The following is a 25,629-nucleotide window of genomic DNA, read 5'->3' as shown; positions in this document are numbered from 1 at the left end:
AGTTTTTTGGTTTGCAGTTCCCGTGAGGTTTTGATATAGCAGTCTATATATATACAAGGCTGTTTTAAGTTGCTGGTCTCTTAATTTCAAATGCATTTCCCATTTCCTGCATTTGTACTCTCCTCTTATCATGGTTGTTGGTTTTGATATCATATTTGTGTGTGGATGATTTCCTACTTTTACTGTATGGCTGCCTTTACTGGTGAGCTTTCACATTTGTGATTTTCTTGTTTCTAGTTGTGGCCTCTTTTTTTTTTTTCTTTTCCTGCCTACAGAAGTTCCTTTAGCATTTGTTCTAAAGCTGGTTTGGTGGTGCTGAATTCTCTTAGCTTTTGCTTGTCTGTAAAGCTTTTGATTTCTCTGTGGAATCTGAATGAGATCCTTGCCAGGTAGAGTAAGCTTGGCTGTAGGTTCTTCCCTTTCAGCACTTTAAATGTATCATGCCACTCCCTTCTGGCTTGTAGAAAAATAAGCTGTTAACTTTATAGGGATTCCCTTGTATGTTATTTGTTGCTTTTCCCATGTTGCTTTTAATATTTTTCTTTGTGTTTAATTTTTGTCAGTTTCATTAATATGTGTCCTGGCATGTTCCTCCTTGGGTTTATCTTGTATGGGACTCTCTGCACTTCCTGGACCTGAGTGTTTCCTTTCTCACTTTAGGCAAGTTTTTGGCTATAATCTCTTCAAATATTTTCTCAGGCCCACTCTCTTTCTCTTCTCCTTTTGGGACCCCTATAATGCACATGTTGGTGCATTTAATGTTGTCCCAAAAGTCTCAAAGGTTAGGTTTTACATTGTAATCCCTAAAGCAATGACTGTAGAACAGCTAAGAGATCCAGTAAAAATCCAAGAGATAAATTAAAATGGAATACTGAAAATATTAAAATTATCCAAAGAAGGCAGGGGGAATAAAGGATAAATGGAAAACAATGAAATGGTAGACCTAAATCCAATTGTATTATTAATTACATTGAATATAAATCATCTAGACACACCAATTAAAAGATTGTTTGGATTAAAAAAATGTTAATTTTTTTAAAAAAAGTTTAATATAGTGATACAGATAGTTTAAAAGTAAAAGATATAAAAAGATATTTTTATAAAACCGAGCTTTAGGGCTTCCCTGGTGGCGCAGTGGTTGAGAGTCCGCCTGCCGATGCAGGGGACACGGGTTCGTGCCCCGGTCCGGGAAGATCCCACAAGCCGCGGAGCGGCTGGGCCTGTGAGCCATGGCCACTGAGCCTGCACGTCCGGAGCCTGTGCTCCACAACGGGAGAGGCCACAACAGTGAGAGGCCCGCGCACCACAAACAAACAAACAAAAAAAACAAAAAACCCCAGAGTTTCAAAAAGCCAAAGCTGGTAGAACTGACTGGAGATTAAAGACAGAAAAATCCACCGTTGTACTTATCAACTACAGCACTCTTCTCATGATAATCAGTAGGTCAAGTAGGCAGAATATCAATAATACAAGAGATCTGAACAGCATTATTAACCAACTGACTTAATTGACATGAATAAAACACTCCACCCAGTAACAGCAGGTTGTATGTTCTTTTCAAGGGCAAATGGGACATTCAAAAAGATCTTATTCTGAGCCATAACACAAACCTTAACACATTTAAAAGACTTAAAATCATTCAAAATATGTTCTCTGACTGTAACAGACTTAAACTAGAAATTGAGAACAGAAAGATCTGAAAAATCACCAAATATTTGGGAATTAAAAAAACATTGTAAGTAACTCATGGGTCAAAGAGGAAGTCTCAAGGAAAATTAGCAAGTATTTTGAACTGAATGAAAAATGAAATGCGTCATATCAAAGTTTATGGGATGCAGTTAAAGCAGTGCTTAGAGGGATATTTAGGTCATTAAAAGCTTATGTTAGAAAAGAAGAAAGGTTTAAAGTTAATAATCTAAGATTCCACCTTAAGAAACTAGAAAAATGAGAAAATTAAACCCAAAGCAAGTGGAAAGAACAAAACAATAAAGGTAAAAGCAGAAACTGATAAAATCAAAAACAGTAGATAAAACCAATCATGTGAAAGGCAGGTTTTTTTTTTAAACATCAATAAAATTCATAAACCTCTAGTTAGAGTGACCAAGAAAAAGAGAAGATGCAAGTTACCAGTATCAGGAATGAAAGTGGACATATCATTATAGACCCTATATTCAAAGGATAAGTAAATTCTGTGAACAGCTCTTAACATAAATTTGACTTGGATGAAATGGACCAATTTCTTCAAAGACAAATCCTAACAAGAGTTCCAAAAAATAGATAAGTTGACTAGGCCTATATCTATTAAAGAGATTGAATAGGTAGTTGAAAACCTTCCAACAAATGAAACTCCAGGCCTACATGGTTTTACTGTTGGTTGTGACCAACGACTTAAGAAAGAAATAATAATAATCCCACTCAATCTTTACCAGAAAAATAGGAGGAGAGAGAATATTTCCCACTTCATCTTATGAGGTCAGCATTAGCCTGATGCAAAACTAGACAAAAGGGCTTCCCTGGTGGCGCAGTGGTTGGGAGTCCGCCTGCCAAGGTAGGCCACTGAGCTTCGTGCCCCGGTCCGGGAGGATCCCGCGTGCCGTGGAGCGGCTGGGCCCGTGAGCCATGGCCGCTGAGCCTGCGCGTCCGGAGCCTGTGCTCCGCAACGGGAGAGGCCACAACAGTGAGAGGCCCGTGTACCGCAAAAAAAAAAAAAAAAGAAAAAAAAAAAAAAAAAAAAAAAAAAAAAAAACTAGACAAAATATTACAAGGAAAGGAAACTATATACCACTACCCCTCATGGAAATAGATACTGGAATCCTCAATTAAATATTAACAAATCAAGCCCTGGAATGCAAGGACATTTCAGTATTTGAAAATCAATTCATGTATTTCATTTTATTTACAGACTAAAAACATTAATTCATGATAAAACTACTCCGTAAACTAGGTATGAGAAGAGAACTTCCTTAAATGGCCTTAGTGCATTTGGATTACTTTAACAGAATACCATAGACTGGATGGCTTATAAACAACAGAAATTTGCTGTGTCTTCACATGGTGGAAGGAGTGAGGGCTCTTTCTTGGTCTCTCTTATAAGGCCCTAATCCCATTCGTGAGGCCTTATGATGTGATAACCTCCTCAAGGCCCCACCTCCAAATACCATCATATTGGGGATTAGGTTTTCAATACTAAAACCTAATTTTGTGTGGGAAGACACAAACATTCAGTTAGATACAAACATTCAGTAGCAGGCATCTACAGATGTCTACAGCAGGGTTTCTCAGCCTTAGTACTGTTGACATTTTAGACAAGATAATTCCTCTAAAACTCAACATTGTTAAGATGTCAGTTCTTAACATTGTTAAGATGTCTGTATTGATCGATAGATTGAATGCACTTTCATAATCTTAGCAGGTTTTTTTGTAGATATCAAGCAGATTCTATGAATGGCTAAACAAAGTAAGTAGAAAAGGCAAAACAATTTCACAAGGGAAGAAGAAAGTTGGACACTCAAGCTCTCTGATTTCAAGACTATCAGGATACAATGATTAAAAGAGTGTGTTATTGGTGAAAGCTTTTACATATAGATCAGTAGAATGGAACAGAGTCCAGAAATAGAGGCACACAAATATGCTTGATTGGTTTTGGCTAAGATGAAACGGCAATTCACTGGTGAATTGATAATCTTTTTCAACAAATGGTGCTGGAACAATGGGATTACTGTATGCAAAAAATGAACTATGAGGCATACCTCACACCACATACAAGAATTAATGCAAAATGGATCATAGACTAAATGTAAAAGTATAAAAACCTTAAGAATATAAAACATATTTGTTACATTCAATTAGGCAAACAGATTTTAGATAAAACAATAGAAGCATAATCCATAAAAGCAAAAAATAATGAAGTGTTGGCCTCATCAAAATTAATAACTTTTGTCTTCCAGAAGACATTGTTAAGAGAGTAAGACAAGCCATAGGCTGGGAGAAAATAGTTGCAAATCACATGTTTGACAAAGGGCTTGTGTCCAGGATATCCCAAGAACTATAAACATGTAATATTATGAAAAGAACTAGGAACTAGATCCCACATGCTGCAACTAAGAGTTAGCATGCCGCAACAAGGATCCTGCACGCAGCAATGAAGATCCCGTGTGCCGCAACTAAGACTCAGCACAGCCAAATAAACAAATATTAAAAAAATTAAAATGGGCAAAAGGTTTGAACAGATACTTCACCAGTGAAAATACACAAATGGCAAAAGGAAACACATGAAAATGTGCTCAATATCATTAGGTACTTGGGAAGTGCAATTAAAACCACAATCAGGCCCTACTGCACACCTATACCAAGTTCTAGTGGGGATGTTGGGAAATTGGAACTCTCATGTGTTACTGGTGGGAATGCAGAATAGTTTCCCAGAAATCTCACTCCTTTACTCAAGAGAAATGGAAACTTATCTTTACACAAAGACCTGTTCATAGCAGCCTTATTCATAATCACTAAAAACTGGAAACAGCCCAAATGTCCTTTATGTGATGACTAGATAAACCAACTGTTATATATCCATACAACGGACAAAGTGAGCGATAAAAGGAAAAAACTTATTTCTACGCACAACAACCTGTGTGTGTTATGCTAAGTGAGAGAAGTGAAACTCTTAAGGTTAGATACTGTATGCTTCCATTTATATGACATTCTAGAAAAAGCTGAACTATTGTGTCAGACTTCTCTGGTTATCAGGGGTTAGAGTTTGGGGGTTTTGGTTATATAGTGTCAGCATGAAGGAGTTTTTTTGGGTGGTTGGAACTGTTATGTATCTTACGGACATGGTCACATGACTGCATTAAAAAAAATCATAGAACTGTTTACCAACAGTAAATTTACTGTAGGTTAAAATACATATTTATAACTCCCTCAAATTTTATCACTTTCCATTAAAACATATTAAAATGGCAAGGATCCCACTCTTTCATTATAATACTTAAAATTACAACTTATTGATCCCGACTTACTTTAGGAAGTTGAGTAGTTTTTCATAAAGCACAGTAGAAGGAAACCCCAAGGAAAATTCCTTTACCATCAGCCCTTCACATGTTTCTTGGCTAAATGTAACTCACTTTTCCTCTGCTTTGGAAATGAGTCATAGTGTGAGTTCCCTATACTTTTTCTGGAGCAGATGCTTTAAATTTGACATTGTAGAATGCCCTCCTCTTTTTTCTGTTTTCCCCTAATCTTTTCCACACATACACACCCTATTCTCTTTATCCCATTCATTCTCTTATTTAGCAGTCCATGTAGGCCCTCTGCTAGGGGATGGGATACGAAGATTAATCAGGCATGCTTTCACATGAAACTCAGTTTTGGAGGGCAAAGGGAGGATACATTAAGAAATAATGATGTATAATAGTGTCGTCGAGTCATAGTAGAAGTATTAATGAGCATGATGTAGTGCAAAAGGATGAATAATCCTTTCTGCTTGAATGGGTCAAGGAAGGCTCCACACAAGAAAGGGGCATAAAAGTACCTCAAATAAAAATTAAAATTTCATTATTTATGGGAGATTGAAAAAAATAAAAATAAATTTTAGAAAAAGAATGACATAATGGCATTTGCAGCAACATGGATGCAGCAAGAGATTATCATACTAAATTAAGTCAGAAAGAGAAAGACAAATACCATATGATATCACTTATGTGTGGAATTTAAAATATGACACAAATGAATTTATCTGTGAATCAGAAACAGACTCACAGACATAGAGAACAGTCTTGTGGTTGCCAAGGGGGAGAGCATTGGGGAGGGGATGGAGTGGGAGTTTGGGGTTAGCAGATGTAAGCTATTATATAGAGAATGGATAAACAAAAAGGTCCTACTGTATAGCATAGGGAACTGTATTCAATATCCTATGATAAACCATAATAGAAAAGAATATTAAAAAAAGAATGTATGTATGTATAACTGAATCACTTTGCTGTACAGCAGAAATTAACACAACATTGTAAATCACCTATACTTCAATTTTAAAAAAGAAGCTCGTTAATCATTCTTTTTAAAAATTTGTTAAACTTACTTTCAAGGAAAATGTTATATTTATGTCTATTCACCATCTCTGGATGCTACTTTGGTAAATGCTGTGAAATAAAGTCTGCTTCCTGTAAAAAAAACAAAATCTTGCCCACACATACTGAATTCTTTGTGGATTAAATTACTCTAATCTTCCTTTAAAATGTTAGGTATAAGATATATGTAAATATCAAGAAGGATATCACTTTTCTGGAAGAAAGAACATTTGAAATATTCCAGTCCACCAAAAAACTAATTAAGATAGTGGTATAAAATATCTCAACAATCATTTACACATAGAGTTAACAGTCATTAAAATGCTTATAAAATATAGCAAATGTCTAAAAAAAAATTTTTCATTTTTTAAAATGTCATCTGTGACTTTGATTATAGTAGTGTATTGTAGACCAGACAGTTTAAGAAAAATATGAAATTTAGCAGTAAAGTGGTCAGAAACAATCTTGAAAAAAAAAGGAAACAATCTTGTAAACTTCAGCTAGGTGGTGTGGGGATGGGGTACAGTAGTGAATTTTGTAAAGGTTATATGGAAAATAACTGATTAAAATGAAAAATCTTCTGAGTATCGTAGAGGACTAAAGCCTATTAATTAGCAGTACACTACTAATTGAAGAAAAAATGGCCAAATATAATGACATACTATTGAATATATCAAATTTCCTATGAATTAATCTGCTAATTATACTTGCTAACATTGGGCTTGCTGACTCACGTTCAGTTTAGATTTTCGTCTTGATTCCAAGCATTGTTTCCCCATTATACTTATGTACAGAGAATCTTTTTTTTTGTTTTTAAATTGGTGTGCTCTAGCCTCATGGGTCTTTTCCTTTTTCTTGACTATGCCAGACACATTGCTGTCATAGAGCACCATTGCACTTCTAGATATCCAAATGGTTAACTCCCCATCTGTTTCAAAACTGCTCATTGAAGCCTAAACCCTTCCAGCATATTTTATTTTATTTTATTTTTTAATATCTTTACTGGAGTATAATTGCTTTAGCAGCATATTTTAAATTATAACTCACTTTTCCTCCTTTCACCCCAAGCACTTCTGACCTCTTTTCCCTGTCCTACTTTTTTTTTTTTAATTAATTAATTTATTTGTTTTTATTTTTGGCTGTGTTCGGTCTTCGTTGCTGCGTGTGGGCCTTCTCTAGTTGCGGTGAGCAGGGGCTACTCTTCATTGCGGTCTGCGGGCTTCTCTTTGTCATGGTTTCTCTTGTTGCAGAGCATGGGCTCTGGAGCGCAGGCTCAGCAGCTGTGGCGCACGGGTCCAGCTGCTCTGCAGCATGTGGGATCCTCCCAGGCCAGGGCTCGAACCCATGTCCCCTGTATTGGCAGGCGGATTTTTAACCGCTACGTCACGAGGGAAGCCCCTGTCCTACTTTTTTTTTAAGTCTTAGCTTCTAACATATTACGAGATTTACTCATTATGATTATTGTTTATTATATTCCTTTACCTCTGCTAAAATGTAATCTTCATTAGGGTAAAGATCTTTGTCTGTTTTGTTCATTGATGTATCCCACATTTCTATAACAGTGCCTGGGATATGGTAGGCACATAGTGAATATTTGCTGGAAAACAGAACTCTGAGAAATTCGTACTTCTTGAGCCCCAGAGTACTAAACTCTGGGTTGGTTTTTTTGGGCTTTTTTGTTTTTGTTTTTTTCTCTGATAGTATCTGGATTCAGACTCTTAAAATAAGGTAGAACGCCTGTGACTTGACATTTTAGAATTTCTCCAATCCAGTTGAACTGTTATGATACCTAAGCATTGTTCAGGAACACTGGCTTGAACCTCAAAGCTCTTCCTGACTTAAATGATAAACAGTTACCTCCCCATGAGGCCACCTTTTGAAGTGTAGTAATAACACTTTTAGAAACAATGGGTAAAGATAAACCTATCCATTTGGCTTTTGAATTTTCTTTGTTCATTTTTGAAGGTTTTCCAACTTTTGATTCTTGGTTTGCACACAAAATGAGACTTGAATTGTTTCTGCTGTAACATAAGAACACAACTCACCCAATAAAACCCGCCTACTCAGGCCAAAAAAACATGATACAATAGATAAGAAAGTGGCTCCAACGGTTACCAAAGTTTGGCTTTTAGACAGTGGACAAGGCCACTTTGAACTTGGAATGTACTTCCATTATATACTTGGAAATGTAGGAAACCTTCAGCAGATTTTGTATCTCAGGAAATCATAATATTCAAAAAATTCTTGAAACATCCAGGGTTATATGTAGCATGGTAAATTTGGTTCAGTGTCTTAAATTGTATAGGAAATAAAATTAACCTATATATAATATAGTAAATTTAAGGTTCGGTAGTAAATAAACAACTATGTAGGTTCTAAAAACAGAGAGCTTTAGTCTCTAAAGCAAGTATGGTTAAAAAAAAAAAGGTAACTGGAAAAATTTAAGTGTCGCTCCGATTTCCATATTCCTCATGTAGCTTTTTTGATTAAAATCATATTCCTAAACTTTTATTTACTTCTAAGCTTATAGCCCTTATCATTTCTTGTTTTTCTGATGCCTTTTGAAAAACCTCTTTCTTCATTTTAAGATTTTATCCCATACTGGCCATGTAGACTACTTGACTTTGTTTGCATTCTTGTTAATGTTCTACTATATTTTAAAAAGAAGGAAGATAGAAAGAAAATTATAAACCTCTAGCACGATTCCTTAATTTAACCCCTTTCTATATATATATATATATATATATATATATATATATATATATATATATATATATATATATACTTTCTGTCTTATTGGACTGCCAGTCTTTTTTTGCCTTCCCTCTTACCCCTACTCCATGTAAAAATAACAAGCGGTTCAAATATAAAGCCATAGGAAGTATTAATAAAAACTTCCAGAAATACCAGATATAATTGCAGCTGGCAACTTTTTGTATATCTGTCATGTAAATTATCTGCGTATATACATATGAATGTATATACATAGACAATATGTGTATTTTCTTTGTTATGACCTGTATTTTGCCCTTAGCATTGGCCATATTATATTTTTCCATTTCATTTTGTTTTATTAGTATTTTAAGACTTGAAATTAAATTCAAATAACATAAAGTTCACCATTTTAACCATTTTAAAGTGTACAGTTCCTTGGATTTTAGTATTCACAGTGTTGTGAAACTATCACTACTGTCAGTTCCAGAACATTTTCATTACATTAAAAAGAAACTCTAGGGGGCTCCCCTGGTGCCGCAGTGGTTGAGAGTCCGCCTGCCGATGCAGGGCACACGGGTTCGTGCCCCGGTCCGGGAAGATCCCACATGCCGCGGAGCGGCTGGGCCTGTGAGCCATGGCCGCTGAGCCTTGCGCATCCAGAGCCTGTGCTCCGGAACGGGAGAGGCCACAACAGTGAGAGGCACACGTACCGCAAAAAAAAAGGAAAAAAGGAAAAAAAAAGAAACTCTAGGGACTTCCCTGGTGGTCCAGAGGTTAAGAAACCACCTTACCATTCAGGGGATGTGGGTTCGATCCCTAGTCGGGGAACTAAGATCCCACATGCTGCTGGGCGACTAAGCCTGTGCTCGGCAGCTCCTGAATCCTCGCGCTCTGGAGCCCGTGCGCCGCAACCAGAGAAGCCCACACACAGCAATGAAGAACCTGCACACCGCAACGCAGACCCAGCGCGCCACAATGAAGACCCAGCGCAGCCAAAGTAAAAAAAAAAAAAAAAAAAATTCCTTCTTAGGGAGAGAACCGTCAAGTTTAGAAAAAATTACTGTTTGGCATCATAAGTTAGGGCACTACTTTAGTCATGGATTAGAAGGAGATACAAAGGGATAGCTAATGTAATTTTCATTACAAATAAATAGGAGTTTAGGAGAAGCTGAAACCTGTGGGAAAGATGAAATTAGGAATTTCTAGAGTCAATGATGTAACTGAAGGGGTTGTAAGAAAAGATACTTAATATACAGTTCCTTAAATCACTGATGTAAAATCCCTCTCCCTCTCAGGCTATGTATGTATATGTTTGTGTATATGAAACTGACAATCAACTGACTGAGCCTTAAACGAAGAGAAGAATCATGGATACATGAGGCTTAATTGGGATGGGAAATTACAAGGAATCAGAATCATAAAGTCAGAAGCCATAGCAATCATGAAAATACAAGTCCATGGACATGTTTAGGAATCTTGGGAACAAGTAAAACATACACTTTTAATTGCCATCTAGATAAACCTCGTTTTATTTTCCATTCTCAAGTAATATTTAGTTGGAATTTCATTTTTATAATTTTGAGCCACTTGGAAAACGATTTCTTTTGCATATCACCATCCTCTAATAATATATTGCTGGGCTTTGTTTTCTGTAGGTTTTTTTTTTCTTTCACATCCCTCCCCCCTCACATGTCTGACCTTACTCCTTAATGACAATTCAATATCATTGGTTTTAGCTGTCATCACAGTCTTAATTAGTTCCTGTTTTTAGTCTCCTTGTGCTACATGCTTTTGTCCATGATGCCACCAACTACCTTTCTTAAAATTTTAAATCATCTGTCCCTTTTTAAAAAGCTATGATAGCATCACTTCATAGCAAAATATTTTGGTCTTTGCATTTTTATACTCAAGGGTATTTTGACTTCACTGTTTGACCCTTTGTTTTGTCTTTGCTCTGTTACTGGTGGGGAGAGTTACAACACCTTATGCAAAGAAAAAAAAAAAAAAAAAAAAAAAAAAAGTACAAAGAAAAGAAAATAAAGCCCAATTCTGATTAAATCCCTCTATTTCAAATTCTTAGAATAAAATTAAATTTCTTAAAAAAAAATGTATATCCACTAAGCAGTCACTTCTGCTGCTGTCCTCCCCACCATTTCCTGGAAACCACTAATACACTTTTGGTCCTTATGGATTTACTTTTCTAGACATTTCATGTAAATGAAATCATAAAATATGTGGCTTTTATGTTTGGCTTCTTTCATTTAGCATGTTTTCAAGGTTCGTCCATGTTGTACAGGTACCAGTACTTCATTCCTTTTTATGGCTGATATTTCGTTATATAGATACACCACATTTTGTGTATCCATTAATCATTTTAATTAATTTATTATTAATATTATTTAATTATTTATTTTTGGCTGCATTGGGTCTTCGTTGCTGCGCGCAGGCTTTCCCCAGTTGCGGCGAGTGGGGGCTATTCTTCCTTGCGGTGCGCGGGCTTCTCATTGCAGTGGCTTCTCTTGTTGTGGAGTACGGGCTCGAGGCGCGCGGGCTGAGCACGAGCTTAGTTGCTCCACGGCTTATGGGATCTTCCCAGACCAGGGATCAAACCTGTGTCCCCTGCATTGGCAGGCGGATTCTTTACCACTGAGCCACCAGGGATGTCCCTCCATTAATCATTTAATGGACATTTAGATTGTTTCCACTTTTTCTCTTATAACTAATGCTGTTGTAACATTCACGTACAAGTTTTTGAGCATCTGTTTTCTATTTCCTTGTGTATTTTTCCATTTCATTTTTAAACAAATATATAATATTCCATTGTATGAATGAACCATAATTAATATCCTTTTTACTTACCAAAGTTTTTTACCAAATTTCCAATTCATAAACATACTGTCATATATCACTGAAAAAATTTTTTACATAGTTTTCTAATTTCTTTAAAATTATTTTATATTAATGATAATAGCTAATGAATTCTTAGAACTGTAATTACTGAAATTAAAGGGTATGCACATTATGATATATATGCTATGTTATGTTTAATATATGTTGCTATATTGTCTATCAGAAAGGTTGTACCAACAATAATATATGTGGTTATTTTTCTCATATCCTCATTATATTATTATATTTATATTTTTAAGTTTTAATTTGGTAAGGGGAAAATATCTTTTTTTGGTATTCTATTAATATGAAATATATAAAACATTTTGTTATTTTAATTTGTTTTTATTTACAAATGAGATTGAATGTAAGTTCATGTTTATTCATCTTTTTTCCTAATATTTTGATTATGACCTTTGCCTGCTTCTTTTTTTTTTTTTTTTTTTTTTTTTTTTTTTTTTTTTGCGGTACGCGGGCCTCTCACTGTTATAGCCTCTCCCGTTGCGAGGCACAAGCTCCGGACACGCAGGCTCAGTGGCCATGGCTCACGCGCCCAGCCGCTCTGCGGCATGTGGGATCTTCCCGGACCGGGGCTCGAACCCGTGTTCCCTGCATCGGCAGGCGGACCCTCAACCACTGTGCCACCAGGGAAGCCCTGCCTGCTTCTTTTGTGGAGTGAGTTTTTTTAATTAGTCTAGAATGGAAAAGAACTAATTATTCACATCATGTGGAGCTAGTTTTTATATAACCCATTTTGATCAGTGACCTTTTTCTCCCTTGCCATTAGTCTTCTTACATGATTATTATTGGTGGCTTATTATTTTACTCTTATTTTTCATTTGAGAGTTTATTTCTGTTTTGAAACGTCTGAAATATTTTTCTTATCTTTGTTTCATAATACTTTATATGGTTTTGAATGTCTAAAATTCTGAAACAGACTATTCCCACGTACTTGGTTATTTGCTTCTCTTTGGAGCTATGTGATTGTCATAGTACTCTTAATAACTGTATTTGTTGTAGGCATTTTGGGGTGAAGAGCAAGAAAAGTATCTCAAATATTTGTACTTATTAGGAGATACAGACTAAATAGTTTTTATATTTTGTAACCAAACCATAATTTTCAAGGAGTCATTTTAACCTCCAAATTTAAATATTTTCTTATTTATAGAAGGAGAGATTTATTAATGGTTTTAAACTTTGTTATCCCTGGAGAATTTTTCAAGTTTATTTTACATGAACTTCACTTTCAAAACCCCTTCAACTTAAAGAATTCCAATTTAGATTTGGCTTCTGAGAGGGAGTACTACATAGAAAGTATTATGAAAAGATTAATTAAATAATAGCTACTATTGATAAAATTGCCTAGGATATTTTTAGTGTTTTTTTTTAATATATGAGAGAGTTAAAAAAAATTATGATTCTACCAGGTAATTCCAAATTCTTGGATTTAGCAGGAATTGATGGTCTCTGATGGTAGTTCATGTTTGTTTATCTGTGTTTGTAGCCCTTTGAGTTTCTGCCAGAAGAATAATGGGACATTTCCAGTTTGACCTTATGATTTTTGCAAATTAGCATAGAGCAACTTACAGTACTTGTAATAATCAAATCATAGTTTGTTTATTTTCAGTAATGGAAAGTTGTTTTCTTGAGAAAATTTTTTGTTACATAATTTCAGCAACAGTTTTGATCACTTTTAATGCTCAAATATTGCTCATTTAAAAGAAGTAAATATTTCTCATTTTATAGAACATGGAAAAGATTACACAATTTAATGGACTTTAATTCATCTTTGGAGATAATTAATTTCAGTTCCTACACCTTTCTGATTTTCTAATCTCAATGAGTTGTTGATGCATATAATCTAATATTTTTATTCTTCGTACATTCCTTTTCTTTCAAGTCACTATGACTTTTCAAATGTAAAATATTTGCATGATTTTGGTGCTCAGTTTTTAAAAATTGTTGAATCAAATAGCCACATACTTTTTCTAATGTACCTAACATCTACCTGTAAATGGCATTTTAAAGTAAACTTTTTAAAAGTTTAAGATAAGTCATATATAATATTAAATTTTAATTTTAGAAGCTATTAAAAATGGAAAATGGCTACATAGAAAAGAAGATAATATTGTTTCATTGTTAGCTTAATTACAGTGCATAATGCAGTTGTAAATATTGCTTCACTGAATGATTTTTCTCTTACATATAAATACATGGTTGAAGATTCAAAATGTCAAACAATAAGAACTTGTGCATTATTATTATCAATGACAGAAGAGAGTATATGCTATCTGGTATTGCTAGTTTAAAAAGAACTTGTGAAAATTCTGACTTACTATCTGATCATTTATAATCAGTTTTGTTATTTGCCTTATAAATAGCAGTCAGTTTACAAATCAGTCCATCTACGGATCTTTTCAGGAATCCATCTTGGATCACATAAAAATAAAGTCATCTACCTGTAGCCTTATTAGCAGAGTATATACGCAGAGAGAAAGAAAATTAGACTAAATACAACAAAGGCAAAAGGCTCACCTTCTACGTAGTTGTCAGATTTTATCAATCATGATAATGTAGCTCAGTCGTCAAAGAAATCAAAATAATTAGAAAGCTGAAGTTATAACAAGGGCTAACATGAAAAAATGGAATAAATATCATATTTATGGATTAGAATTATATTCAGTCTTATCACCAAGGCTGATTCATGTGTTTAAAGCCATGGTCAGTAATCTTTTCTGTATGATGGCCATTTTCCACCTTAATGTAAAGATTATGAAGTTGATTTACTTTCATTTATTTGTTTTTGAAAAGTATATACTTTTTGAGTCAGAAGACACGGTATCTTCAATATGATTAAGCATTCTTTCATTGCATATCTATTTCTTTTTTTAAATATTTATTTATTTATTTTGGCTGTGCTGGGTCTTAGTTGCGGTATGTGGGATCTTTGCATGCAGGATCTTTAGTTGTGGCATGTGGGCTTCTTAGTTGTGGCCTGCGGACTTCTTAGTTGTGGCATGCATGTGGGATCTAGTTCCCCAGCCAGGGATTGAACCCAGGCCCCTTGCATTGGGAGCGTGGAGTCTTACCCACTGGACCACCAGGGAAGTCCCCACATATCTATTTCTGAGTAGATTCTTCTTTTGGCTGAAATTTCAGAAACTAACACCTAATATCACAGTATATTATATAATTATAATGGTACATTTGAATGAATTTTGTTCTTGAACAAAACACTTTCAGTTTATTTGGTCTTGTCTAAACTGTCTTAACATTATATATTTTAAATATGTCAAGAAATTTTATGTATTTTATATATTAATATATCTGTATTTTATATGTGATATTATATGTATTTTGTTATAAATATATTTAAATAAATATTTAATATTGTATACTTTAAAACAAAAGTTTTAATTTCAACTGCAAATGAGAACATTTTCTAACAACCACTCCTTGAGCCACTTTGAAATAATGTAAGCTTTGTCATTCATTTATATATACACTTTTGGGGAGCAACTAAGCTAAGACTTGAAATTTTATATGAAAAATATTTACCTCATTCTCAGTGCATGTTTACTGCCCCATTATTTTTCCTATTTCTGAGGCTGTAGTGAGAACTCATATCCAGCCATGAAAGCCAGCTGACTGATTCTCTCCATGTGTCCAAAGGAGTAGCGAAAGGAGCAGATCAGTATGAGGCTACAGGGAACAGGGGTGTGCTGGGTCTAGGCAGGCTCTCTCTGGGCCTCTCCTTTCCCATCTACAAAACGAGAGTGGTGTTGAAATTTGACTACAGATAATTTGGAATTTTGTGGATTGTCATTTGGTCTGGATGCTTCTGGTTGCTTATAACTGACCTAGAGTGAGATATTAAATTATGATTAAAGCAATTAATGCCTACAAATAAGTGAAAATGTTTTAATTGTTAAAATTTTCACATGGTGCTCCATAGCCAGGATCAAAATAACATGCATAACCAGGGCATAAAGGCTAACATATTAAAAGCTTAAAAAAAAAACCCTAAACTATAAATTGAGCTTCATAATAGATTCAGTAGTTGTTTCCCATTTTGTACCAAGGATTGATTAAGCCATGACATAAATCTGGACATGATACATTTTACTTGATAACATTTTTTGAAGTAAAATTACTTTAAGTATGGTTTTCCTGGAAATTGTTTTTACTTTGATAACTTTTGATTACGTAAATGACTACAAGTAAGATACATAACTTTCAAGGCAGAGCTAGTAAATATGGTTTAAACATTAAGAATTGGTATTCTTAATATTTTCAATGAAAAGCATTCTGTTCTGATTTACATTTAATGCGGAGAGATTTTCATTTTGTTTGTTGTAGTTATAGAAAGAGCATTATGTTTTAACATGGGCTTCAACTAGGGTACATTTTGGTTATAGATCCTTTTGGATATGTGTTTCCAAATTTAATATTCATTTACAGTGATACAAATAGGAGGATAGAGGTGAATAGTAGAGACATAGAAGTGACCAATAGCACAACTATATTTATCTCCTTCCTTTCATTTTTTTATACACTACTGACTGTGTTTGGTTGGTTGGTTTTTGTTTAGTTTCATAAAAGGTCTAAGTATTTGGAAAGGTGTGGAACCATGTCCTATGGGAGATTTCAGTGTTTGCTTATGAAAGAAAAAGATATCATCTGTTGGGAATATGACTTCAGAAATTTGGCTTTGGAGTTTTCCTGTATAGGAATTGCCAAACAACATAGGCAAGAATTTATAGTACTTTTCCAGATGGTGATTGTTAAACAATAATTGGAAGCTGTAGGAAAAACAGTATTTTGCATGAAGTAGGCATTTAGTCAACACTGGTTAAACTGAAGAACATTTTACTAGATATTTAAGTGCTGTTCTCATAATTCTGAAAAAAAAAAAGACAAACTTTAACTCTGCTTAGACCAAAAAAAGAAAGAACTGCTCTTCAAAATGAATTTTATAACTTTTAGAAAAGTTAACAGTAAAAAAAAGTATATTTATTTTTAAAGTTGAAACCTCTCTAAGCCATGTAGTTCAATAAGTGAGTAATTTTTCTAACCAATCCTATAAATTCTGAGGTGCAAAGCTCGCAAATTCAGTCAGGCTTCTTTATGTTTGGCCAAGAATAATGGAGGTGAAAGTAGACAGGGAAAAATAGCTTCTCACTTATTTCTGTGACTTAAAGACATCCTATCGTCTCCAATAGAATAGGCTACAGGGACCAGCTTGATTTCCGTGCTGAGTAGAGCATGAGCTCAGTTCATCTTCATTGAGTTCATTTTATTTATGAGGTAAAAGTGATGTTTACTGCATCAAGATTATGTGTAGCCATCTTATTGGGGCCGTTCAGTTTGCTATTGTAAACTTGATGTCAGGTTTCTTAAATATCTGTGTGTTGCTGTTGTTTATTTTTTTTAAAGAGATTTCCCAAAGTTGCCGATGGCTGGCTCATCTCCAAATACCTCTTCAAGGTACTCTATGCTGGTGATGCGTCCCGCCACTGAGCTGCACGGCAGCATGGAATTGACTTACTGGGGAGGGCTGTATCAGTTAAGTGATCTTTCTTAGTACATTGCATGGGTTTTGCAAAGCTTTCTATTTTTTTGTTAATCCAGAGGGCAGAACTATGCTTTATGCTAAGTTTTAAATCAAAAGCTTTTTGTGAATCCACACAGTATAATAATCCATTTGCTCGCCTCCTTCTCCTACACGACCCCTCTATATTTCTATCAAGTTTCATGGTTTTAAGCACAATTTTATTAATCATGCATCTCTGTGTTATTTATATTTTATTATAATGATAATATAAGACTTATTGGTTATCTTCTCAGTTTTGTAAGTGCTGTGTAGTAATATTTGTATTACATGCAAACTGGGTCTCAGGGAAGCTGTGTGAATTTCCAGAGTTACTCAGTAAAACATACGTGGGGGCTGTCAACAGTAACTGTTTCACTGTTCTTGAACCACTAGTGGGAATATATTCCTCAGTTTCCTTTCTTCCAGGTAGAATATATGCCTTTATTCACTTACTCAAAACTTTTTTATTGAGTTCCTGTTGTATGCAAAGCACTGCTAGGCCTCTGTGCTAATGACCTGGCCTTTTATTATATTTTTCACTTAGAAAAGAAATACATAGTTATTATTTTTAAAGATTACTTATAATAAGAAAGGTAGAAAGTAGAAAACGAATGTCTTCTCATTTCCTCAATCCTGATCCCCACAAACAATCACTTTAAACAATTTAATGTCCCCTGTGTATAACCTTAATCACTACTGAAACACATTATGCTTGATTTCTTCAGGGCTACACATTTATGCGTGGCTCTCTGTGTGGACATCAGCCCTTGGTACTCTAATTCAGTCTACTGGTATTCTAAGCTTTATGTTAAAAAATGCTGGTGGAAGAAAAAAACAAAACCTTTGTACTCTGCTTGGAAAGATGGTAAAATTACCTGGATAAAAAAGCCTATTAAGTAAAATTCAGTTTTCAGATTTTTGGTGAACCTGGTTATCTTAATATTTTTTGGTTTTGGAAGATTAAGAATTGACTAATTTTTATGGTGTAGATACATACTTTAGATGTTTGTTTGTGATAAATTCCCTACCAGTGAACAAGACATTAATTGTCAGTACCAAAGGGTAGTAATTACATTTTATAGATTAGTGACAGTGATTCATAGTTGCTAAATGATTTACTTGAGGCATCTTGTAAGTAACATACAGAGCTAGCACTATAAGTACAGTTGAGTATCTAGACTCAGATTTCTTCAGATCAGCTGAAAGTGTAATTAAAGGTTTTTTTTTAAGTGTTTAAATTTGTTCTTTTTTTTTAAACATTAACATGAGACTTTATCTAGGAAATTAATCAAGGTCATAATTTTACTTTGAAAGCTGGGTGGTCTAATAAATATAAGCTTCAACTGGTAGTAGTACTTTTTAAAAGGAAAAGATTCTGACCTTTTGTTGAAATGGGAATTTTCTCTATTCAGTAAAAAGATAGTAGAAAATATTAAACTAATTTTCATAAATTAGCAGTAAGAAATTTAGGATTGCTGCTATAAAATTTACAGTGAAAAGTTAAATACTGAAATATTAATATATTGGCAACAGTAAATCCATAAGTAACCAGTTTCCTTTAAGTATCTGAAACTTTTGCAATATCAGAGTAGCTTATTAAAATTAAAATGGGACTGTATTTTATTGCTTGTCTAGATGAATAGCAGCTCCAAGGTAATAGTCTTTGTTGTCATCATCTAGGTGATACATTGTAGCACTAACAGAACTTCAGCTTGTGAGACCAGTCTTACATTGGCTCTTTACATAGCGAAGTACTAATACAAAGGGTGGAGAAAGGAAGTCACTTAACAGATTCATTTATATTTTATATTATCAAAAGGTAATGTGTCATTAGTCACTACTAAATAGAGAACCACTTTGGAAAGTTTAGTTCTTGTTTTTAGAAGGTCTCATCTTGCCATAAAATAAGATAAAAGCAAAACACGAGTATATTGCATGATGTGACTATGTTATTTAAGTTAGATACCTTAAATAATATTAAGGTAGGTATCTAAAGTAATATTAAGTTAGGTATCTAAGTTAAATAATATAGAAGAGTAATTTTAGAATAACATTGGATCTTAGAGATCACAGGCCATTTTAAGTTGCTGAAAATGAGGCAGTTTAGTGGGAAAGACGTCACGTAGCTGGTTAGTAGCAGATCTCCTTTTAGTCTAGCAAACTCACCATTTATTTCTGTGCCTAAAATGAATTAGAGTTGGATTGATGGGTTGGGAATAAGTTTTGAAAAGCTTGTTTAACTTTGTCTTTGGTAAAAAGTCAACTACTAAAAACATATAAAATTGAAAGCACTTTATACACTTACACTTGTCAGCAACGTTAAAAAGAGAATTGTTAATGACAGCATAATTCTTCTCCTGAATAAAATTTCTTCAAAATGTAGGCTAGTCAGTTTCTTGCTATGTGATTTGCTTTTCTGGTTCTTTTTAAAGGAAATGAGAATATCTTTGGAGTGATTATTTATTACCTCCATAATTATTTTTAAAGGCATGATCAGCCTGTAGCTTTGTTTTTTAATTTTCCTGTTGAATACTGGTTACAGACTAATACCCCAAGTACATCTTTTGCTAGCAGTTAATCTGTGTTTAAGTAAAAGTGATGTTCAAGTAATAATATCTCAAATAAACAATTGAACACTTCTATTATTTTTAATTAACTTCAACCTTTTTCATAGATGCAGAAATTATTTAATTATTTAAATAAAACCCTAGGATACATGGACAATTTACATGAGAGTTCATTTGGAGGTTCTAACAAGGGACTCTTAACCCACATCCTTCTGAATGTGAAAAATTCAGGGTCTTGATTTAAAAACTTCATTTTGGAAATGATGCACATGAAAGAGAAAGGAAGGCAGAATCAAGCCAAGTCATCCTCTCATCTAATTTTTTGAGTAGGTAGCAGTGTTGTGAAGATACTACTGGTATACTGAAGGCCCTGCAAGTCATGGCAACATGTCATTTTGTTAATTGTTTAGTTTCTCAGTTTGTTAGCTAGGAAATCTTGTCATTGTCTCTTGGGTGAAAGTCTTGTAGACAGCATATCCTACACATAGCAGGAATCCTAAGGATTTAGCGCCCATTCCTTCTCTGTTTAACCTAAGCCTAGACTTTTAGTTTCTCTATATCTTTGTTTCCTCTCCTCCAAAAGGGGGCTTTGTTCTATTCTTTTGGTTTTCAACAGCTCTACTTTGAAACTTCTCATAAATTAATTTCCTCAGTCATGTCAAATTCATGAGAAGATTTAAAATAAAGTCACCAGAGAAATCTTGTGATTCTCCTTTTGAGGTCCCTGGCAGTGTATGGTTCTCCATTTCTTGAGGGAAGTGTAGTAGCTGTTCCTCATTTTTAAATTGCGGGACAATCCCAATTAATAGAAGCCAAGGAAAATTAGTCAAGACTAGATTTTAGGGAGGTAAATTTAGAATATGGTTGATATGGTAAAAGGTTGGATTAGGGAGTAAATGTTAAAGATTTTTCTAGATTCTAAGCAAGTAACGGGAAAAACTTCACTGTGCATCTCATTCCCACTTTGCAATGCAAGGGGACCTTGGGTCTCTTGACTATTTGTATGATAATAGTAATAACAGTAGTAATCATTCTTAATATTTGTATTCGGCTGTATACTAATTGCTGTACATACATTATTTAATCCTCACAACAGTGTTATCATGTAGACACCACCATTATTGTCAATTTATAGAAGAAACTCAGATTGGTAGAGTGAAGTTAAGTCATTTGCTTAAGATTGCATGTCTAGAAAGTGATATAATTCTGGCCCACCAGGCTCAAAAGCTCATATTCTTACCATTAGGCATCCTGTTTCCTCTCCAAATGGCTAACAAATTGATAACATGAAAATTGCCCCAAAGACAGACTATAATGAGATCCTGTTCTAGGAATTTTTTTTAACTAAAGAAGAGAGGGGGCAAAGAAAAGTGATGGGGAGAGATTGAGAAAAAGAAGGAAGATTATAAACATTCCTATAGATTTGTATTTTTTGGTAGTAAGATTTAATTTTTAAGGAGACATTTGAGTTATATAGATGTTTGAGTAAATATTTCTAGATGCTTTTGTATTTTTAGTTATTTGTAGACAAAGCTAAATGTATTTGTCCAGAATATTTGATATCTGTAATCTAGCATGCAGACATCTTGATACCAGGTTGTCATTGAGCTGTTTCTGTAAAAAGATACCAATTAGATTTTTTAAATTCAAATTTCTATATGCATTGCAAGTAAGATCTTGTTTTGTGCTGATTAACCAGTCGATTTGTTTAGTAAATATTTATTAAATGCCTGCTATGAGCCAAGCACTGTGTTAAGTGCTGGAGATAGAATTGAGGACAAATAAGATACAGTCCTTGTCTTAGTGATCTTACCACCTAATATGTGAGACAGTCAAGTAAGCAGATAATTATAAGGGTAAGTAAGCTCAGGGTGATAGGCCAGCACATAGGGAGGAGTAACTTACTGCAGAGATCACACGTGGCTTACCAGAAGAGGAGCCCTTGGAAATGTCCTGCATGATGAATAGGGGTTACCTATCATGATATGTGAGCTTTCTGTTGGTTGAGTAACCATACTATTAGAAACACCAGGGGGATCTTTTAAAAAATACCAGTGTGTAGGCCCACCCCCAAAGATTCTGATTATTTAGTTTGGGTGGAGCCCAGACATGAGTACTTTTTAAAAGAAGCCCAGTCATTCTTATGGGCTGCCCTGGTTGGACACCACTCAGATATTTCAGACGTTGTTCCTAAAATGCTGCTTGTGGACAGGAACACTTTAACTCTTTTTGATGTTGCTTAGAGAGAACGTGTTACTGAAAACAAAGAAGCAGAGATTTTAAAATATAAAAGCTAACCCTTCTTCATTAAGATTGAACAACTTCCCTAGGTAAGAATAATTATTCCAGACACCTGAAGAAATATTAAGATGTCTCTCATGTCCCATTTAAAAATATTCAGAGTAAAAAATTGTTCCCCTAGACCTACTACTCAAAGTCCTGCATAGAAATATTAATGCTAATGTAAGATACACACAAAAGAACATTTGTTCTTGAACAATGCATAATTACCCAAATCTGGAAGATCAGAATAGTAAATGCCTGAAGGACTTTTCACAGGTTAGTGACTAGAAGAGAGCAGATGAATGACAGTTAGATGAAGGTTTGGGTAGAATGGTAGTGAATGGGTAGGAATGATTAGTGAATGTAGGAGTCTCACTGATTATAGGTATTTACAGACCACACATTGTTTCATTTCTCTGCAGTATCCCTCTGAAGAGGAGAAAAAGTGTTGCCTTTTAATTTTTTTCTGTTTTTCCAAGAAGAGGAAGCTTCAGGATGCAGCTGGTGACGTTTAAATTAATGCTTAACTAGAACCACAAAGAGGCATACCTGTGCGCTCTCTGAAAGACTGTGTCAGAATAACAGGATATTAACCTATAAGAGATTTTTTAGTGTCTAGACCCTTTTTACTTCATTTAATTTAATTTTATTGTTGAGAAAACTATGATCCAGATACATTAAATAAATTGCCCAAAGTAACACAACTAGGTAAAGGTAGAACGGGACCAGACTTAAGGCTTTTTGACCCCAGGTGCCCTTTCCACAATCGCACACTCTACTGACATTTATTTCTCAGAGTTTTATTGTTCTTGAGTTTTGAATTTCTAGTTTAGTTTTATTTTGTATTACAATTTGTCTCCTGAAGGTCAAGTAACCTGGTTTGGTTATGAAAGTCCTCGTAGCTTCTGGGACTATATCAGAGTCGCTTGCCGGAAAGTTTCACAGAACTGTATCTGCAGCATTGAAAATATGGAAAATGTCAGTTCCTCTAGAGCTAAGGTAAGGCATAAATAATAATGTGCAGTACGTGTAATCTAATCCTAAACAGTTTTGACCCAAATAGAAAATTTTGAGCTCTTTGCTATATAAAGTCTTTCCTTTCTTTGTTGGAATTAAGCACTTGACCAAATTTAACATCTTTCAGATGCTTGTTTCATTTTTTATTTTTAGTAGCATGTAATTATTTTAGAATGCTCTTGAATCTTCACTGTTGCCTTATAAATAGCAGGAAGGTATAAAGCTAGTAACTATGAATTTCTTTTTTGAGAAGCACAGTAAAATATTTCCTAGTCTATGAAGTTTCTACATTTCTTGAATTACCTAAATCAGTGACTCTTAGTGTCCTGCGCTGGCAGTCCATAATGTCAAAACTATTTTCACATAATACCAACATGTTACTTGCCTTTTGCACCGGGTTGATATTTGCACTGCTTATGCAGAAGCAGTGGTGGGTAAAATTAACTGGTGCCTTAGCATAAAATTAAAGCACTAGCATCAAACTGTACTAGTAGTCATTGAGTTCTTCCTCACCATACATTCAGTCTTAAAAACAAAAACAAAAACCAGTTTCACTTAATGTCCATGATGGTGAAGTAAACATTATTAATTTAATTAAATCTCAACCTTTGAGAAGCTGTCTTTTTAGTATCTTGAGTGACAAAATGGGAAGTATGTATACAGCGTATTGACATGTGATGGTTGTCTCAAGAAAACTATAGCCTTTTTAGACGTAGGCATTTTGTAGACATTTCATAAGTAAAGATGAATGAAGTAAACCTGTTCCTTCAAGAAAAACAGCTTGACAGTATTTGTTGCCAATGGTAAAATTAAAGCTTTCCAGTAAAAATTAGAATTTTGGAAAACTTGTAGTGTATTCACCATCTTAACTCGATAACTTCCTAGTACTTAAATGCTTTTCTAATAACATTGATGTTGATATTAACAAAAATATATATTATTTAATGGAATGTGTCAGTATTTTGTAGACCTGCATAACTTATATTTTTTATTTTTATTTTTTTAACATCTTTATTGGAGTATAATTGCTTTACAATGGTGTGTTAGTTTCTGCTTTATAACAAAGTGAATCAATTATACATATACATATGTTCCCATATCTCTTCCCTCTTGTGTCTGATGTGTGGAGTAATAAAATCATGCATGGGTAAAAGATCCATTCAAAGTGTAAGAATGTAATACAGTATGAAACATTTATTGATATGGTTATAGAGTCCATGTTGCAATTAACCTTTAAGAAATTATCACTTACTGAGTTTTGATTAGAACCAAAGGAGAATATCAGCCACAATTATCTGAAAAGGCTATTAAATGATTCCCTTTTCCAATTATGTATCTATGTGAGGGTAGATTTTCTTCACATGCTTCAACCAGAACGACCCATTGTAACAGATAGAATGCTGAAGCAGATATCTAGTTCTCTTTTATTAAGCCATACACTAAAGAGATTTGTAAAAATGTAAAACAGAGCTCCTTTTCTCTCTAATATTTTTTTTAGGGAAAGATAGTTATTTTTTCATAAAAATATGGTTTTCAGTGTTAACGTATAATGAGTTCATTATTTTTTTAATTACTATATATTTTTTAAGTTTCCAGTTTTGACTTGTAGTGCAGTGAATATGGATAAATATAACCTATGTAAAAACCCTTTGGAGTCCTCAAAATTTTTAAGATTGTAAAGGTCTGAGCTGGTGACATAAGGTATATTAGCTTTAGTATAGTAGTTTATTTTTATTGGTTTGTCATAGTAACTTTCCTTACCATTTTTGACACTTAAGAGTTACAGAATGAAATAAAAATGAAGTAGAAAATAAAGGTTGAAAATACTAGATATGTACAGTTTTAAGATCGACATAATTTAATTCAATTCATTACTTGACAATCATAACCTAATAAATTACATGTCTGTATAATAAACAAATGTATAACAATCATCTTTCAACAGTGTAGTTTCTAAGTTTATTGTTCCTGTATCCATTTTTATTTAGAAAGATTTTTTTTCTTATGGAAAATTTTTGGTTAGCAAAATTGACACATATATTGAAATTAAATATTTTGCAAAACATGGACCAAGTACCTAAAGTTTTAAAAATTTATTTTACTTTTTTTAATATAATTTTTAAAGGCTACTTTCCATTTACAGTTATTACAAAATATTGGCTCTATTCCCTGTGTTCTATAGTGCATCCTTGTAGCCTGTCTTTCACCCAGTGGTTTGTACCTTCCACTCTCCTACCCCTATACTGCCCCCCCATCCTTGTTAGGATAAGCAACCTTATCCCTTGTTCCTTCCATGATATAAATTTAACATATTAGACCAATTTCTGAATATACTACTCACATCAACCATTCATACATCCATGCATCCTTCCACCTGATAAATTTTTATTGAGCACCTATACCATGACAGAACTGTGAGTGTAGTCTTTAATACATTCTTATGACTTATGTCCCTAATCCTTCCTAGTTATTCCTGGTCTCATCTTCTTGTTTACTTTTTCCT

The 25,629-nt window shown here is 34.1% G+C and overlaps 1 protein-coding gene across 4 annotated transcripts in view; it reads left to right on the top strand.

Annotated features, from left to right (window-relative positions):
* RUNDC3B (RUN domain containing 3B) overlaps positions 1 to 25,629 on the top strand; it is a 150,294-nt gene that overhangs the window by 44,626 nt on the left and 80,039 nt on the right. For 2 of the 4 annotated variants that reach the window (XM_007447466.1, XM_007447464.1), the window contains exons 3-4: positions 17,103 to 17,153; positions 22,975 to 23,108. In XM_007447466.1, the coding sequence (XP_007447528.1) occupies positions 17,103 to 17,153; positions 22,975 to 23,108 (185 nt within the window). The remainder of the gene's footprint in view (positions 1 to 17,102; positions 17,154 to 22,974; positions 23,109 to 25,629) is intronic. The other 2 variants (XM_007447465.1, XM_007447467.1) reach the window with 1 other exon arrangement.

This window comes from Lipotes vexillifer, unplaced genomic scaffold (genome assembly GCF_000442215.2).
Source record: "Lipotes vexillifer unplaced genomic scaffold, Lipotes_vexillifer_v1.1 scaffold474, whole genome shotgun sequence".
NCBI lineage: Eukaryota > Metazoa > Chordata > Mammalia > Artiodactyla > Lipotidae > Lipotes > Lipotes vexillifer.
Note: the sequence above shows the minus strand (reverse complement) of the source record. Positions and strands in the feature narration are given on the sequence as shown.